The 17,591-nt window shown below is 54.6% G+C and overlaps 7 protein-coding genes and 2 non-coding genes across 9 annotated transcripts; 4 read left to right on the top strand and 5 right to left on the bottom strand.

Annotated features, from left to right (window-relative positions):
- Nucleotides 1-546: 546 nt before the first annotated feature.
- On the top strand, nt 547-1,569 carry BDP81DRAFT_462506 (Mpv17/PMP22 family protein; the record flags this gene model as incomplete). The annotated part of the gene is made up of 3 exons (XM_060593908.1): nt 547-717; nt 841-1,116; nt 1,177-1,569. 3 exons carry the CDS (start codon nt 547-549, stop codon nt 1,567-1,569), a joined length of 840 nt encoding a protein of 279 aa, XP_060443322.1.
- An 839-nt stretch (nt 1,570-2,408) lies between these two features.
- On the bottom strand, nt 2,409-3,191 carry BDP81DRAFT_462505 (EAP30/Vps36 family protein; the record flags this gene model as incomplete). Its single annotated transcript, XM_060593907.1, has 1 exon — nt 2,409-3,191. One exon carries the CDS (start codon nt 3,189-3,191, stop codon nt 2,409-2,411), a length of 783 nt encoding a protein of 260 aa, XP_060443321.1.
- Nucleotides 3,192-3,614: 423 nt separating this feature from the next.
- Nucleotides 3,615-4,906, top strand: BDP81DRAFT_51734 (ribosomal protein S9/S16). The gene is made up of 3 exons (XM_060595905.1): nt 3,615-3,822; nt 3,946-4,017; nt 4,307-4,906. The coding sequence occupies exons 1-3, from the start codon at nt 3,754-3,756 to the stop codon at nt 4,595-4,597; spliced, it is 432 nt and encodes a 143-aa protein (XP_060443320.1). The 5' UTR covers nt 3,615-3,753; the 3' UTR covers nt 4,598-4,906.
- Nucleotides 4,907-5,660: 754 nt separating this feature from the next.
- On the bottom strand, nt 5,661-5,755 carry BDP81DRAFT_t213. Its single transcript has one exon. It is a non-coding gene; the product is annotated as a tRNA-Ile (tRNA).
- Nucleotides 5,756-6,727: 972 nt separating this feature from the next.
- On the top strand, nt 6,728-6,801 carry BDP81DRAFT_t220. Its single transcript has one exon. It is a non-coding gene; the product is annotated as a tRNA-Asn (tRNA).
- A 461-nt stretch (nt 6,802-7,262) lies between these two features.
- Nucleotides 7,263-8,705, top strand: BDP81DRAFT_324112 (uncharacterized protein; the record flags this gene model as incomplete). The annotated part of the gene is made up of 6 exons (XM_060584853.1): nt 7,263-7,445; nt 7,500-7,536; nt 7,590-7,702; nt 7,723-8,105; nt 8,154-8,221; nt 8,278-8,705. Coding segments are annotated over 6 exons (1,212 nt in total), but the record flags the coding sequence as incomplete, so codon positions are not given.
- Nucleotides 8,706-9,390: 685 nt separating this feature from the next.
- Nucleotides 9,391-10,214, bottom strand: BDP81DRAFT_472990 (uncharacterized protein). The gene has a single exon (XM_060594637.1). It carries the CDS (start codon nt 9,830-9,832, stop codon nt 9,485-9,487), a length of 348 nt encoding a protein of 115 aa, XP_060443318.1. The 5' UTR covers nt 9,833-10,214; the 3' UTR covers nt 9,391-9,484.
- A 1,609-nt stretch (nt 10,215-11,823) lies between these two features.
- Nucleotides 11,824-14,064, bottom strand: BDP81DRAFT_431824 (magnesium and cobalt transporter cora). Its single transcript, XM_060590714.1, has one exon. The coding sequence runs from the start codon at nt 13,594-13,596 to the stop codon at nt 11,896-11,898; it is 1,701 nt and encodes a 566-aa protein (XP_060443317.1). The 5' UTR covers nt 13,597-14,064; the 3' UTR covers nt 11,824-11,895.
- A 709-nt stretch (nt 14,065-14,773) lies between these two features.
- On the bottom strand, nt 14,774-16,309 carry BDP81DRAFT_323649 (uncharacterized protein; the record flags this gene model as incomplete). Its single annotated transcript, XM_060584812.1, has 3 exons — nt 14,774-15,406; nt 15,542-15,886; nt 15,971-16,309. 3 exons carry the CDS (start codon nt 16,307-16,309, stop codon nt 14,774-14,776), a joined length of 1,317 nt encoding a protein of 438 aa, XP_060443316.1.
- Nucleotides 16,310-17,591: the final 1,282 nt, after the last annotated feature.

Here is a 17,591-nt window from a genome sequence, read left to right as displayed (position 1 = left end):
TTACGGCCCATAAGTGCCTCTAGTGGAAGTCTGCCGTGTCTAGGTCGTATCCGTACGCCCCCCAGGGCCCCCGATTGTGTCAACCACCTCGACCATTCGACCACCACCACACATCAACAACCCACTCCGTCGCTCCCTCTCTCTATCGCTGCCGCCCAACCTCCCCTCCTAACGACGGCTCAGACGCTCTCTTCACGTCCTGCGATCTCGAAGTAAAGTTGGTATGTTGCCCTGATTCCTTCACCTCCTACGGACTTGTTCGTGTCATTGTGAATTGAGGGTCTCCAGTGAGCCAAGCTCCAGTCGCGCGCAATCAACCAATCGCACCTGGGTCGGTCGGCAGAGCGACGCGGTACACAAACCATTGGCCCCCGGCGCTGCCACTCCCACTCTGGAGCCGCAATTCAATTGACGAACACCCCCCGGAAAACCCATCGCAAACACCCTCAAAGACGGGCCTCCCAAGCTGATACTCCTCCCTTCACCGCAGTTTCCCCCGCGATTTTCTCGATTACGTTAGCGATACCCCGGAAGCTTTAGCCCACCATGTCGGTCAAGTTCGAGAAGGACACGATAAAGAAGGGTGTCGAGGAGGTCAAGAAGGGCCTCATCGGGGAACCTCTGCCTGGCACCAGCGGGAAGCACCCCATCTCCGAGGCCATCGGCACCGCCATCACCGGCGGCAAGAAAAATGCGGGATCCAAGGGCTATCTTGCGGTTCGTCCTCCAATACCTCCACTCTGGTCCGTCATGTGTGGGCGATACGATAGAATCGCTCGCTGCATCATGGTCGGGAATATGGAATATGCCAGGCCGAAATGCTGACGCTGTGCAACCCAGGCCTACATCAAGCAGCTCGAGCAGAACCCTCTGCGCACCAAGATGCTCACTGCTGGTACCCTCGCCGGTGCTCAGGAGCTGATCGCATCCTTCCTCGCCAAGGACCGCAACAAGCATGGCAACTACTTCACCTCGCGTGTACCCAAGATGGCCGCCTACGGCGCCCTCGTCAGCGCGCCTCTCGGCCACTTCCTCATCTGGGCCTTGCAGAAGACCTTTGCTGGCCGCACCAGCTTGCGCGCCAAGATCCTGCAGATTATCGTCAGCAACTTGATTGTGAGTGGCATGACCTAGCGAGAGCCGTCCATGATGAGCATGCTGACCCAAATTCCGTAGATTGCGCCCATCCAAAACTCCATCTACCTCACCGCGATGGCCCTCATTGCCGGTGCCAAGACGTACCACCAGGTCCGCGCGACCGTCAAGGTTGGGTTCTGGAAGGTCATGAAGGTCAGCTGGGTCACCTCCCCGCTGTGCTTGGCCTTCGCTCAGAAGTTCCTCCCTGATCAACTCTGGGTGCCCTTCTTCAACCTGGTGTCCTTCATCATCGGCACCTACATCAACACCATCACCAAGAAGAAGCGTCTCGCTGCCCTGCGCAAGAAGCACTTCGGTGACGGCCGTTCTCCCTCCATGGGAGGCCGCCCTGAGGACTACCCGGGCCCCAAGGACTACCCTGGCCCTAAGGACTACCCGGGCCCGATGGGAGGTCCCAACCCCGCTTACTAAACGACTCTTCTATGGTGAGATGGTTGAGAGATGACAGCAAAATAACGCCCAGTTGATGAGAAATCTGGTAACATCTAATACGAAAACGATATCAGTCCTTTGGGGCGGATTTCTGGAGTTGAGGGGCGTGGAGGCAGTGTGAAGATACGCGAGCTGGGAGCAAGCGGCTTGGATGGACCGCAAACAACCGCCCAATATCCCTGTACAATTTGCTTGCTTCAAATGTTGCTATCATGTTATATGTCCCATGTGTCGGTAGATAGGTTCAAACGCGCTTAGATTTTAGGTTCACTATGATTGGTATTTTTGTCCGAGGCCCATCTCCCTAAGGCTATCTGCTGCGTGATGTGAGATGAATTTGCATCACGCGTTCTGGTGATATATCGCCTTGTTCTACAGCGGCCCACTCAGCAGATTTGGCCGTGGCTGGCCTGCGTATTTCAGACGTATTCTTGCTCGGGATCAACCTGAGGTACCCTTTCATCCGATGCCTTGACGCCATGAGAGAAGCCTATATAGGGCCCGTCAATTCCATTCCTGTCACCAGCCAGGAGGCGCCCGTCTAGGTCGACGGGTCAGGTCAAACTGGCTGGGTGGTGGAGTGGTTCATGGTCAACAAACAAATACGCCCACAGCCTACTCGACGACAGGCTACGAGTTCGAGTTCGATTCCCAGCAAGTGCACCAAGAGATGTAGCCTACCGAGGTGAACTCTTTTTTTGTCTTTTAGGGCTGACTGCCTCGGTAGCTGTTGGGCACTGCTAACGTTGCTTGTATCGCAACGACTCGTTCCTCCCGCATGTGTCTGAGTGTCTTTGTTGAGTGATAGATGGCTTGCTTCACTCCCCCGTTGTCGCCTCGCCGGTGTCAACCATGAAGCCGGGGCTCCAGTACTCCCATTCGGGACACTGCTTGTCTACCCACAACATACCCTCACCAAGAAGATCCTCCAAGGCAGTCTGGGCTCGTGCCCTCGGCCATCGAAGATTAACCATTAGCATCGAGATGCTCACATATCCCAGCACTTGGACAGCCTCCAGCACGGCGCTCTGATCCGTATTGAGCTCCTTGGGTACACTCCGGATGTATGACTTGCTTCCGACTTTGATAACACTGTGCGAGCTACCCAGCGGCTTCAAAGTACCGACAGCTCTTAACACGTCGTCCTCCGTCACCTCGCTGGCGCCTTCCATGCGTCCCTTCATGATTCGCTCCCGCACCTCGCGGACGCCAATCAACCCGCCGTTCTCGTCGCGCGTCGCGCTGCATACCTCCACCACGCGCACGGCCAGCTCAAAGTAGAAGTCGTTGACCGACCGGCCGAGCAGCTGCGCCCATATCGACGACGATCCACCCCCGCCCGAGGACGATGAGGAGGACGCGAGCGGGTCGACGCCGATGGCGGAACACATGCGAGCGAACTGGGCGCGGAAGGACGGATTTGAGCGGATATCTTTTGCGTGAGTCTGTGCAAACTGTTGGAGGAGGGAGCGGAAGACGGAGAGCTGGGTCTCGAGGGCTTGGGAGTTGGTTGTGCGGAGGTTGGAGCCGTGGGATGCGTATTGCGCCGAGGTGATGCGGGAGCGGTCGAAGGCCGCGAGGCCGACGCCCTTGCGCGACATCCTTTGCAGTGTTTCGTCTGTCGGATCGAGTGTGTAGGATGATCGAATGTGTAAGGTAGGATGGTGGAGGTTGAGGTCCGGTCGGGGGGATATGTCACTGTAGTCGCGGAAGAAGGTGGAGGCTGCGAATAGAGGGGCGTTCGGTGGTCTTGGTGGATGCCGTATCGGAAGGTTATCGAAGCCGGTGAGTGACATCCAATGCGGTTCGGTTTGCCGGCGGACACTCCGCGCTCAATCTCGAAAGATGACATAATCTTTGAGAGACACCCCACTAGTCCATTTTAGTCTCAAGCTGGACTCGGCTGTGCCACGGGGCCCACCTAAGCGATTTCCACAATCGAGCACAATTCCACATCACGTGCTTCACCCTCCCCACCCGGAGAATCACCGGCCGCACCAGCCACTAAACGGGCCCAAACCCCCAGCGGAAAGGGCACAACCCTTACTGAAATCCAACTCGCAAAATTTACGGTCTGAGTCTGTCCCCCAAAGCACCATAGACGCCTGCCTCACGATCGCGTTGCGAATTTCCTAACAGTCCCCCCTCCATCCCGCAGCAACCATGTCGTCCACCCAGAGCGTCCAGTGCTTCGGCAAGAAGAGAACCGCCACCGCCGTTGCCCAGTGCAAGGTACGATACCGATCAATTTCCTCCCCCGAAGAAAGAGAGAGCTCCGAAACCAAGATTGCGAAGGAGGGGGCGAACGATATCTGGATACTTTGGAATATGGAAGGCTGACTGTATTGTGAATAGGCTGGCAAGGGCCTCGTCAAGGTCAACGGCAAGCCCCTCTCGCTTGTCCAGCCTGAGATCCTCCGCTTCAAGGTACGATTATAATCCCGCGCGAAACTCGTTGAAGACTTGGTCGGCAAGAGATGGAAATCTGGAATGGAACCCTTGGTATCAAGGGAAGGGACGCATGGAGTGAGCGCTGCGATGTCACGTTCTGTCTATGGACGCGAAGAGTCGTGCGCAGCGCAGCGCTTGCTCTTTGCCTGTTCAATTCGCGAAATCGGTTCGAGAAGACAAGGCGACCAGGGTCTATACGAGAAAACCGCACATCAAAAACCAAGAATCCCGAACGAGAAGAACTAACCCGTCTCCCGCACCACAGGTCTACGAGCCCCTCCTCGTCCTTGGCCTCGATAAGTTCGCCAACATCGACATCCGCGTCCGCGTCACCGGTGGTGGTCACACTTCCCAGATCTACGCCATCCGTCAGGCCATTGCCAAGTCCGTCGTCGCCTACTACCAGAAGTTCGTCGATGAGCACTCCAAGAACATGCTCAAGCAGGCCCTCGTCCAGTTCGACCGTACCCTTCTCGTCGCCGACAACCGCCGGTGCGAGCCCAAGAAGTTCGGTGGTAAGGGTGCCCGCTCCAGATTCCAGAAGTCTTACCGTTAAACGGTGTGTCTTGTTTGGTTTCTGGGAGGTGTGGAACAGCCTGGGGAAATGGGGGATTATACGGCAGTCAAAAAAAAAGCCTTGGGAAGGAAAACTGTCGGGTTTCCCGGGTCCGGTCAGCTTTTGGTGTTTCCCGCGAAAAATTTGGCAGTTACTGTTTTACGGGGGAGTCAAACGTGGATCAAAAGATCTGGGTTCCGTTTCCTTTCTCGTTCGTCTTTTAAAGACAACAAGACTTTCGACATAAGGGACGGCCCAGAGAAAGCATTCGATTTCCGGGTCGATGCAATTGCATGGCATGCCTCGCGGTATCTCTGCTTGGCTTGGTTTGTAAAGGGTCAGGCAGGCAAATGAAACATTGAAACTTCATGACACGGCGTTCTGGGCTCGAGCTATGCGTGTGCCGTGTTTCTTTTTAATTTCACTTCCTTCTGAGGCTCCTCTTGTTGCTACGTGTGGCTGGGAAAAGTGACGTCCACATAATGCACTGGTAGGTGTAGGACGGTTCTCCAACAATGACATTCAACAACATCCCCACGTGCACATCGTCCCTCCCAAAGTCGAACTTGTCCATGGTACTTAGTCCACGCTCCTCGAGGACTCGCGGGGCCATACGCCATGGCTTCGCTTTTCTGCCACGTACTCGCTCACAATGAGTTGCAAAGTGTCTTCCTACCTACCCCACGATCTCCTTTCCGCGCTCATCCTACATCACACGGTAAACTGAGGAGTGCATCTCGAAAGAATCTTGACCTACGCATTACAGTATACTCAATTCTCTTTACGCCAGCCAAGACCTGTTGCCTGTCTCAAGCCCACACTCTTTTGTAACTTCTCCAACAACCCGTACTCCGCAGGCGGGGGAACTTAAGTACAAAGCCACGACTCCGTCTCTGGAGCCTTCGTAAGTCAACTCTGCTACTCACATCATCGCTTCAGTCACGTCTGCCCGACAAGGTTGCGCAAGCACTGGCAGTATATACACATCCTGCATACAACAGGAAATGAGTGCGCAGGCACAAAAAAGTCTCCCAAGGTTCTCATCACCAGGGACAAAAGAGAATGATCAGTGGGAGGCTTGAACTCCCGGCCTTGGCATTACAGAACATTTCTGATGAAATATTAGTACCACGCTCTAACCAACTGAGCTAACCGACCAGTTGATTTGTTGAAGGAGATTGGGCTTGAAGCCCTACAGAAAGGACAGATATCGTGAGATTGCGGGCCCCCCACCTGGAAGACAAGGGTGGTGGTGGTTCAATGAGAAAGAGAAACGGTGGGTTTTTGTCCACTAAGAGCATTAGACACTTGCGGCCCGCCAATTCAGGTGTCTGTTTACAGGGTGTCGAGATGGGTTCTTGGGTTTGAATGGTTTCGTCATGGAGACTGCCTCTTCGCATGGTGTTGATGGGAGGGAAAGGCGTCCACTAAATGGCTTACATGCCTGAAGGGCTCAGCTCAGCTCAGCTTACAAGCATTATTTTTGCCGCTGCATCGAGGAGAATGTTATTGCCAGGCCAATGAGGTCTTATCTTCATGACTTTATTTTTCAAGAGAAAGAAGCAAAATCTGTATGAGTTGCCCAGTCCTCACAGTCGGCAATCATGTGTTCTCTCGCAATTCTCATGAGTTTCATGGTGCGGCATTCTCAGGTAACTTAAGCTTTCGCCTTGTGAATGTCGAGCCGACATTGGCTGCCTAACCACGCCGCGAATTTAGCAAGACAAGAAGTGCGTCTACAGTCTCCGGAACCAGGATTTCGAACGCCTAATTCATGCTCTTCGACAATTAAATAGAGACACGTCACATTGGCTCATACTCTTTCAGAATCGACGTCTTCGACAACCTGACCGTGACGTTCCCCAAGATTGACTGACCCGGATATGTCTCCAAACCCAGCCCGCCCGAGCTACTCCATCTTGTCCACAACGTGGGTCAACAAATCGAGTCACCACCAATCATCACTCTGTCCCATTCACACCATGACAGCAATCGCTCGAAGACGCGCATCTTAGGCCCGCTCTCTAGGGCTTGAAACAACGCACAGCTCCCAGCTCCCAGACAAAAAAAACATAATTGCTCAACTCGGCCTCCGCTCCAACAACAGCCCAACAGCTCGTCTCGAGCTAATCCCCGATGGCACAATTGGCTAGCGCGTCAGACTGTTAATCTGGAGGTTGGTGGTTCGAGCCCACCTCGGGGAGATGCAGTGGTTAAAATCCACCTGGGAACACTTTGTTTTGCCAATTTTGCATATTGATTCGCTGGCCGATGTGCCTGTGTTTATTTATCCGTACGATGATTTACGATGATGACTTCAGCACCACCACTGTCGAGCGCTAAGGTTGCTTTTGCAAGCCTCAAAGTCTATAATTCTTGTCTCTGGCCACAAACTTCCGACCAAGGTTTAAGCATCGCAACGATGTACAACGACATGAGAGTACGCCCGTGCGCTCCATTTTGATGTGATGAACTTCAGACATCCGCGGAGAACTGTCTGAAGCATCGTGTCCGCTGGCCATGATGAGCTGCAGTATAGTAGTTGGTTCGCGTTGGTGACCTTCAGAGGGTTCTTGAGACCAATTGACTGCTTCGAACAACCAATTCCTTTTGGCTCTTCGGTACCGTCGAAGTGAACAAGATCGAGGCTCATCAAACATCTACAGCGGCACGAAATCAGTCATTGGCTGCCTGTGGCGTACCCGTCACTCAGCAGGACACCGTAATGGCGTGGTTTAAGGCGCTCCTATTCGCCCTTCCGACTTTTTTCATCATTGTGCGAATGGTGAACAAGTGTATAAAGCTGTCGCCTTGGGGTTGGGACGACACGACCATCGTCATAGCATATGTATGTTTACCCTTTCACTCTTGCTCTTGATGAATCTCTCTGACAATTAAAAAGGCCGTACTAGCAGCTTTCCTTCCAGCAGCCTATCTAGGTAAGACTCGGATTACGACTGAAGTACAACTCTTACTAATAGTCTTCGTATAGCTGAAGCAACTGGTGCAGGGAGGGATATCTGGGTTCTATCAGAAGACCAAATCACATATTTTCTTTTGGGATGGCCGCAATATCAATGCATCTCTGCTTCCTCACCTCATGGAGTAACACTGACCAAGACCAGCTATTCATAATATTCGGCATGCTATATATGACCTGCCTAGCCTTCATCAAGGCCTCGATCATATTTCTATACCTTCGAATCTTTCCCGACGAAACGTTCCGCCGAGTCCTATGGTGTACTCAGCTGTTCAACCTCCTTCTTTGGATCGCTTTCATCGCCGGTATCTTTGGCTCTTGTCAGCCCTTGCACTTTTTCTGGCATGGGTGGAAGAGGGATATGGAGGGCAAGTGCTTCAACTTGAACGCCTTCGCCATCTGCCATGGCGTGTTGAACGTGGCTCTAGATGCCTGGATGCTTGTCCTCCCTGCGACTCAAGTCTACTCGCTGAGAATGCAACCCAAGAAGAAGTTGGGTGTGATGCTGATGTTCGGCGTCGGAGTATTGTAAGTAAGATGATTCTGTGATGTGGGGATCTTGCTAATGGTTCAAAGTCTCACCGCAGTCAGTGCCTATCGCATCAAGGCCCTTCTCATTTTTGCGACATCATACAACGTCACAGGTAAGATCGCATGGAGACTCGCCGTCTACTACGAACAACTCTAACATCAACCGTAGCCGACTCGTTTCAATGCTCTCTCTGGTCCCACATCGAGCTATGTGTTGGTATCTTCGTGTCTTGTCTCCCAAGTACACGTCAAGTCTGGAGGAAACTGTTCCCCAAGATCCTCGAAGTAACACACCTGTCTTCGAGATCAGCTAGAATGTCTAGGTCAGCAAAGGGTTCACACTCTGCCAGCCAAGCCTCGCGATCGGCAGTGGACCCCAATGACCGTTCACAAGTTTTGTCCTACGAGGAGTCTTCGATAGCTCATCTCGTTGGAGATTTCAACAACATCGACCTCAATAACCTCAGCGATGCGAGCCCGATGGAGGCAGACCCTCCGAAGACGCCAAAGAACCACGTCGAAGTCCAACATGGCCCTATCTCCGGCAGTTCAAGAAGTAGTGATGGGATCATGAGTCAGAAGGCTTGGGATACATGAAACCAATTCAGGTAGTTGAGGATGATTATTGAACAAGAGGCGAACCTTCCATCTCAGCGACACTTCAATTCGATACATACGCCTGCCGGAGGGCCCGCACCCAAGACAATCTCGGATAGATATGAGGCTGATAAGGCAAGCAACTCTTATTACATTGCTATGCGATCCGATGATACAGAGAGTGGCAATGATGGCCTTGGCGGGCTGAGAGTACTGCCGAAAGAGTACAGTTTCTATCACGAAACGGGGATGCGTCGTCCAAATTTAGCGGGAGGAGAGTTGTTCTGGAAATCGCAACTTCTGCTCAAGATACCCAGAGCCCAGAGCGACTGTTCGGAATCTTTGTCAAATGAGGAGGGGTGTTCTTGAGCCGAGCTTCAATCTTCTTCAGCAACGCGGAAGCATCGTAGAGAGATGTCACCATACATACCCGTACACAGCTAGAAATAGTCAATAAAACACCCAAGATAGGTGATAGCCTTCATTCAAGCGATACCGACCAGGAGATACTTCTACGACATGATAAGGCGCCGAAGAGGCTCACTGACGACTGAATGACGATCAACCAATCAAAGAGATCTTTCGTTGTCGATCAACTAGTAGACCCTAGGCCGAATGCTCCGCCATAGAGGTTTCGAGACCACAGAGGATGGGCTGATAGTTGCCTAAACTAACATTCGTCATCCTCAATCTTCACGTACCTTCAAAAGGCGAATGGGATAGAAAATGGCACAACAAGGAGGCACATATCGCATCTCGCCAGGCACGTCTCCCGCATCTCACTCTTCCTGTCTTGACTGCTTCTCGAGAGAAACCATGCGACTGACAGTTGGAATACAGAGCAAAAGTCGCCTGCCAAGGAGAGATCCAGCTCCAGCTCCGGTCCCCCGGCGCAAAGTCGATGCGACGAGAAGAAGACGGGGAGCGAAGAGGATTGGGAGATTGTCAAGAATCCTCAAGATGAACAACCACAGGGACAAATCCGAGGTTTCCACAGCAGTTTCGACCTGCGGCTTGGTTGGGGTGAGTGGAAGTTTAGTGCTTTGAGTTGGGAGGTGAATGCTGGGAGGCAGGAGTGTGATTATCACCAGCAGCAGCAGCAGCAGCAGCAGCAGCAGCAGCCGCATGCTGGCCGGGATTCAACCGCGGATGGAGAGAAGAGGAAGTAAGATGAAACGTAATGAAGTTTACGATTTTGTGTTTGCTGGCTGTCGTCGGTCGACAATCCTACTCAAAAGTTCTTGGAAAAGACGCCGGCCGTGTTATCCAAGTTGCCGTGTGTGATAGCAAGTCAAATGGGAGATAGGCCAAGACGCCCAGCGATGTTCAACTCTGGAGCGCAATCAACAGACATACCCGCGTGCATTTTGCCCTTTTGGAAATTGAGATACGAAGAAGAAAAAAAAGTAAAAGTATGAAGGACTTGACTTTGCTTTACTCCTTTCACCCCCTTATGACGGCTATGGCCAACATTTATAAACCTAACTCGTTTGCCGCGGGCAGCCCAACTCAATATATATTGCATACGAGGGAGCAGTGACGAATTGCCAATTACTTGGTTCCACTCAACTTCCACAGCGTGCGCATATAGAGTTTATACTTGATAAATCCTCTTTAGATTTGGTTTGCTTGGCAGAGGATCTCTAGGTTTTTTGATGCCATTATAAACCATGATCGCCTCCCGGGCGTACCGGACAGCGTGGATTTTACCCCGTGGGAGGAAAAAGAATATATAAAGATCCGTTGTTGCATCCAAGTGGGTTGAAGATAGCCCGGCTCTTCGCACCAGCATACATGACCAAACATTCGTCAACATGTACGCCTCTATTCTTCTGACCTCTCTTCTCGCCGCGGGCGGTGCCCATGCCGCCGTAGCGCAGGGCTCATGGGGCGTTCGCGCAGACTACTCCCGTAAGTGACACTAAAATCCAAGACCCTTCATCCGAACTCCGACCTCCCGGCCCGCTCAGCGGAGGAAGGGAAGGAAGAATGATTACGGGGAGGAAACTTGGGTCAATCTCTTCCCATCCCAGCACCAAAAACTCACTAACCAAACCCCCAACACAGGCTGCGACTCCACAACCCCCCTAGAAGTCGTCCTCGACGGCGCAGCCAGCCACTCCTCCCCCTCCCCCAACATCACAGACTTCTCCATCCCCGCCCCTTTCTCCGGCTCCCTCGTCATCAAGGTCGCCGGCGCAGTCGGCTACGGCTCGCCCTATCAGCCCCAGCAGGTCGGCGTCGAGGTCTTCGCCGCCGCGACGGCCGGCGACCCCGGCGCGTGGGCGATCGCGACGGTGAAGCCTGGTGTCGGCCAGCCGGCTTCCGTGGCGCAGATTGCTTGGAACACGCGGAGCGACGTGACTGTTGCGCCCAAGGAGGGCGAGACGGTTTCGCTGGAGACGATTTTTGATGGGGGCAGTTTGGTTGTTTACTATGTGAGTCTTTTCGCACACCCTCCCTGACTATGCGATTGATGGATTGGTTTGTGAGACGATGCTGATATGTGCTGTTTTAGTGCGGCCTTCCGGAGGCTGGTGGACCTGTCGCGTAAGGCGGGTGGCTGCGAGGATCGGACGAAACGGGGAGACGCACCTTGGATTAGATAGACTTTCGATGTTGAATAGAGAAATCCCAGACCCTTGACCGGTTCACATGTGTGAGCATCAAGAGAAGTGCATGGTGAAGTACCCTGTTACTATTGGCACCTTGCGTGGAGTATCTCAGTAAAACGCATTCGCGACATAGGGGTCAGCTTGACTGTTAACGCTCGGAATTCCTGATTGCTCGTATTGCTAGCATACGAGAGTGGTATACAAGAAAGATCTAAATGGGGTCTAATACAGAAAATTTGGGGGGGGGGGGGGGGGGGGGTATCACAACACACAAGGATGACAGGAAACCAACAGTCACGACCCAAGCCTCGACATAGGCCTCGACCTCGAAGGAAAGCGGGGGCGGGGGCGGGGTTCCTAATCCCTCTTGGCCCTCCTCTTGGCCCTCCGCGCCCTCTTCTTGCTCTGCTTCTTCCGCTCGGCGCTGATTTTCCTCTTTTGCCAAAACGACTCGAGCCAGGCCCAAATCCAGGAGCGCATCATGATGATGATTGTGCAAAAGACTACAGGGCAAGCAATGACCCAGCTGTTTTCTTTGTCAGCGTAATGTCGAGGTTCATGAAGTAGGTCTCGACTTACAAGAATTTAATGCCCATGGGATTCTGGATATCCGGAAACGATTCAAAGTTCTGTCCAAAGTACCCAGTCAAGAAGGTCAGGGGCAAGAAGATAATGGTGATAATGGTCAGCTGCTTCATGCTCTCGTTCTGGTTCGCCGAAATGGTGTTGAAAATGAGGTCAATCAAGTTATCGGCGGACCGCTTGATCTGCTGCATAGACTCGGTGATGATGACGCAGTGATCGAGCACGTCGCCGAGGTACGTGTGCGTGAGCGGCGTGACGATGACGCCGCTGGCCGGATTGCGCAGCTGGCGCTGTGCCTCGTCCTGCGACAGCTCGGTGCGGTGGTCGCGCAGGACGTTGACGAGGTTGTCAATGGGGTTGAGAAAGGTGAGCATCTTGTTGATCTCGCTGACGCAGATGTAGAGGCTGCGTGTCTGCTTGATACTCGGGCTCGTGAGGACGTCGAGCTCGAGGTCGCCGATGACGTCGCTGTAGACGGCCGTCAAGGGGATAGCGAGGTCGATGATGGCGTCGATGATGGCCTGGACGACGAGGGAGGCGTCGCAGGACTGGCGGAGGATGGTGGAGGGGTCGCCGAGGCGGACGGTGATGGGACGCTCGATGTCTTCGGCTGACATCTCGAAGAAGGAGATTACGGTGTTGTCTGAGGTTAGGAAGATGGCGACCTGCTCGGCGGAGACGGCGAGGCCACGGGACATGAGGGAGGAGTGGCGCTCCATGTACTCTGTGCGGACCTCGTTGGCCGAGGCGTGATAGCGCTGGAGGGTGCGGACAAAGGCCGTTTCCTTGAGTTGGGAGAGCTCGCTCATGTTGCGGTTCAGTGTCCCGGTTCCGTAGCCGCTGCCGTCGCCCTGCGTGACAATGGTCGGTCTGCCGGCCCTCTGCCTCCCCGTCTCGGGGTCTGGTCTCGGCTTGCCGCCCATGGTAAAGGCGCGCTTCAGCTTCTTCATACCCTTGGCGGACTTGGCCGTCTTGACGCTCGCAACGTCATCCGAGTCGTCGTCGCTGCTGCTACTGCTACTGCTGCTGTCGTCGTCGAGGAGGAGGACGAGCTTCTGCAGCGTCATGACGATGAAGGCGTGGTTGGCGTACCAGTCGGCCTTTGTGCGGTTCCTCGTGTTCATGATGTCTTCGATGGCGAGCTTGTGCAGCTTGTAGTACTTTCCGCAGGCCTGGATGACGTCCCAGCTGAGACCGTTGACGTTGATCCAGCGGCTCTGGACCCACGGCTCCTGGGGTTTCCGCAGAAAGTCGACAAACTCTTCGTTCCTAAGCTTGTGTTGGACCATGTTGCCCTGGCTGAAGTCGAAGACGGAGATGTCGCAGTCGGCGCGGAGGGCGGGCATGGAAGCGTGGCCGCCGTCAGACTTGTTTGGGTCGAAGCCGGGCTCGGAGCCGGGTTGCCAGCCGGGGCGGGACATTTCAAAGTCCCCGTAGTCTTCTACCGGCTTGAAGGTGCCTGCGCGACGTCGCATCGGGGATATGTTCTGATCGGTAGAGGCGCGGGTCAGAGGTGCGCCGACGTCGTTAGGAACGGCGACACGAACGCGCGCGGTGGGCGAGGTGGGAGAGACGGCATGGTCGCGGGTGTCGATCTGTAAGGAAGGGAATCGGACGGTGCGCGCGTGGTCGTCGGGTTCGCTGATGGTCTTGGACATTGGTGCGCCGAAGGAGTCGCTGTCGGGTGACATGATGGTCGCACACTTCCCCCCTGGGGAAGATAGATGGAGTAGGTGTGGTGACGGGAGGAAAGCAGAGATGGGAGAGATCGGCGAGTCGGTAGGTAGGTAGGTAGTTCAAGACATTAACATTTCGAGAAACGAAGCTTTTCGTCGCGTGGCGCTTGATGCGCTAGGGGTTCAGGGACCCCAACGGCGTAAAGCTTGGCTTGGCTCGGACGGAGGAAACAAGAAAAGGAAAGACGGCAAGTTTCGCGGTGGTCGTGGCGTGGGATCGTCGAATCAGCACCGAGCGTCACAGAATGGCGTTCCTCAGCCGCATCTAGCAAGGTCGTTGTCTCTGGCAGTGTACGGATAGGTGAGATCTAGTCCGAGCATCTCAATTGGGCGACGAGTTGTGATGGCTGACCACAAGGTGAGACTGGATGAAAATGGATGGATGGATGAACTGAGAGATTTTGGTGGCTGCAGAACGTGGGATGGTTTGATGTTGTGTGACGCCGGGAAGAGAAGCGAAGCGAAAGTGAACGTGGAAAACACGAGCCCCCCCCCCCCCCCCCCCCCCCCCCTTCCCCCCTCCCCTTCTTCCTCGGCACATATTCCAGGAGAAATCAACGCAAAGCAGGGCAGGTTACGCCGTTACGGACATTCGCGATGAACCCCCTAATGACGTCGCTTGGCAGCAAATTGTACTCCTTACAGATACAGGTAAGAACTCCACTCATTACTTGTAGCATCCGCCATTGGACAGTACAGTGAGTGATAGCGATTAAGCTCTCGGCCGGTGCCGGTTATCCGCGTCAAGCTTCCCCTGCTGCAACGATCACCTCTAGATGACCCAGTCTAGACTCTAGGCTTGACCCATCACACCGGAACAAAGTGTCAAGCTTTTCACTAGCGGTCGTGATTGATATCTCGGAACTTGAGTGCCGTCTGGTGTTGGCAGACTTCAGCATTTGGAGAATCGTGTCCTATTCCGCCTACGCCATCCGTACAGTGCTGGTGATCGTCTAATTCCATGCACTCTCCTCCCCCCCTTGACCAATTTCACTCATAACCATGCCCAGATACCCCAATTCCCAAATATAAAAGTCGTCAACGACGAAGAAAAGAGGTATACCAAATGTCCAAAAAATCACACAAAAAGACGAAGCTGCCCTAGGACAAAGAGTACATACAGTCTTGTGCTCTAAGCAACAATCTTGTACGTCTCGCTGTTATCCTCCTTACAAGCCGCCGTGACCAAACGACCCTGAGTCCCAGGAACAACACACGTAGCCGCATCATTCACAGGCGACCACAAAAAGCTGTCCCCGAAAACCTTGACCAGCTGTCCGGTATTCGTAAGCCCCTCGCCCGCGGCGCGACCACCGCACGAAAACAGCGTGACCGTATCCCCGTCCGCCCGTCGCCCGTCAGTGCTGACGCACCCGTTGGTTAGGCTGCTCACAATCAGCATCGCCCCGTCTTTTCCGTCGTTGTGCTTTCCCTTGGAAATGATGTCAAACTGCTGGTTGGGCGAAGCCTTGTCGCATGCCGCCACGGCGACGGGGATGAGATTCTGACGGAAGTCGCCGGCAGTAGGATCAACCGAGAGACACTGCCCGTTGGGCGCCTGGATAGCTACCTTTGTAAAAGCGCGGGTGGCCGTAGCGTCAAAGGCGTTGGCCTCGGCTGCGGCAGTTGGGTTGAGGGTGCCACCGGCGCGAGAGACGGAGACGGGTGTGGTGGGATTGGCGGCGGAGATGTTTCCCTGCTGGCCGTTTCCGGCAGCTGAGGTTGAAGATGCGGCGGGCTGTGCTACCGCCGGAGCGGATGTCGCCTCGGGCTTGGCGGTCGCGACGGGAGCGTTGGCATTGCCGCCGCCGTTACCCTGGCCGGGCTTGACCGTGGTCGTCAGCGTCATGGTGACGGTCTCGTCGCCATCATCACATCCGGCAGCAGGCTTTCCCGTGACAACGGCCGCCGCGGTCGTGGTCGGCGCAGGCTGCTGAGCGCCGATATCCGCTCCATTACCGCCTCCGTTCCCTCCGCCAACTGCCGCAGGCTTGCCGCCAAAGGCAAAGGACTGGGCCTTGTCATCGGCGTTGCAGTCCGCAATGTCCACCACCTTGCCTTTGACCGCGAAACACTTGCCCTTTTCATTGTTGGGCTGGAAGGTTGAGGGTCCCGCTCCGCTGTCTACGGCAAAGAGCTGGGAATCTGTGACGAGGCCCTCGCCTGCTGCGCGTCCGCCGCAGGAGAAGAGGTTGACCTGGTTACCCGCCGCGCGACGGGGGTCAAAGTTGAAGCAAGCTTGCGTCTGGCATCATCGAGTCAGCCAAACATCTCTCTTCTCCCGGTATATACACCAGCGAAGCTAAGGTGCACAGGGAATGTAACGTACCAGGGTGCTGACGATGAGCATCGAGTTGAGCTGGTCATTGTGCTTTCCAGCCGTGATGACGTCCCAACCTTGGCCGTCCGTCGCGCCGCACTCGGCTACCTGAATCGGGGTGAGGTTGGCCCGGAAGTCTCCGGACAGCTTGTCGACGAACAGACACTTCCCGTCGGCCGTCTTGATCTGGACGTCGGAAAAGGCTCGCGTGGCGGTGTCGTCGCGGGGTTGCGCCTCCTTCGTGGCCTCCTCGTTGAGCTCCGTCACGGCTCTGCGTTGAAGGGCGAGAGGGCTGGCGGACACGAGAAGCGTGGCGTAAGCCAGAAAGGTTGCTGCTTGAGGAATCATGGTGATAATAGGAGAAAGCTTTGGTTAATGAACGAGGGAGAAAAGAATGAAAGCCTGCACAGCAGGGTGTGTGTTGTCAAATGAAACGAAGGGAAATGGAAAGAGGAAAGACGGAAAGAAACCACGAGAACACCAAGGTCGATGCAGCGATAGAGAATGCGTATACTTCTTGAAAGTGAACACGGCGGCAGATGGACCCTTATACTCGGCCCATCACGAAGACCAGTCCATCTATCGCCTGTCGCCTGTCGCCTGTCGCCTGTCGTCTCTCATCCGTCATCCATCATCCGTCATTGACCATCCAAGCGCCATCCGATTGACGCCAAAAGCCATCATCAGTCCCATGCAATCTTGTCCTCTTCCTTTTCTCCCCAGAAGCGCGAGCGCCAGGGTCTGAACATGGTTTCACGAGCTTCCCATCCTGCAGCGAGGTTTCGAATTTGGCGGCCTGGGCCCGAAGAGATATGGGAATGCTCCCTCGGCTAAGCCACCCCTGCTGCGCATCCTTCTTCCCTGCCGTGCCGTGCAAGTGACAAGATGACAGAGTGCCGTCCGAACACTCGTTCAACGGATAAGTCGGTGGAGATTGAACTCAAAAGCCTCTGGCTATGCAACCGCATGGCAAGGAGCTGCCAGAGTTCGAATGCAGCTAATGAGAGAATCAGCCTCCGGTTGGTTGGGATGGCCCGGCGCGTGAAACGGCTCGTGTAGCAGGGCGGCAGATCCTGAAGGGATGGCGCGGGGATCGTGGGGGGAAGATGAGACGAAATCGTGGGAAAAAGGAGCTGTTAAAGCTGTTAGTTGGTGTGTGTATGTGCAGCAAGGGGGGAAAAAGACAGGGACTCGGAGACTCAGGGACTCCGAGGAGAGAAATAAGAAGAGGTCCGCGCTTGTTGGCCCCTGCACGGCGGGCCGGTGATTGGATGGGAGCGCTGCCGGCTACCGAGTGGGGCTACACGGCCCCTCCTGTACCGGCCGGGTGGAGCCCATGTGGGCGCTTGCCGGGCAATCCCATCGGGGGATGTGTCTAAGTCCTTTGAGAAACCCAGATTTCAAGCTTAAATTCATGCTCAACTTCTAGATACTAATGTCTCACGAGCGCCTCTTCTTGTTTTCCATCCCTTCAATTTGCTGTCGTACTGGGCTCACGTCTCACGACGGATCCTCGTACGACTTAGGGCCACAAGCTGTTCCGTTCCCTCTTGGTTTCGAGATTGTCTTGAGCTCCCCTTTCCTGATCGCTCACGAGGTAACTAAGATATACATTCGGCCGTAGAACTCA

Source organism: Colletotrichum phormii (genome assembly GCF_030913505.1).
Source record: "Colletotrichum phormii strain CBS 102054 chromosome Unknown BDP81scaffold_14, whole genome shotgun sequence".
Taxonomy (NCBI): Eukaryota; Fungi; Ascomycota; class Sordariomycetes; order Glomerellales; family Glomerellaceae; genus Colletotrichum; species Colletotrichum phormii.
The sequence above is the reverse complement of the archived record's forward strand: the minus strand, read 5'-3'. Positions and strand labels throughout refer to the sequence as shown.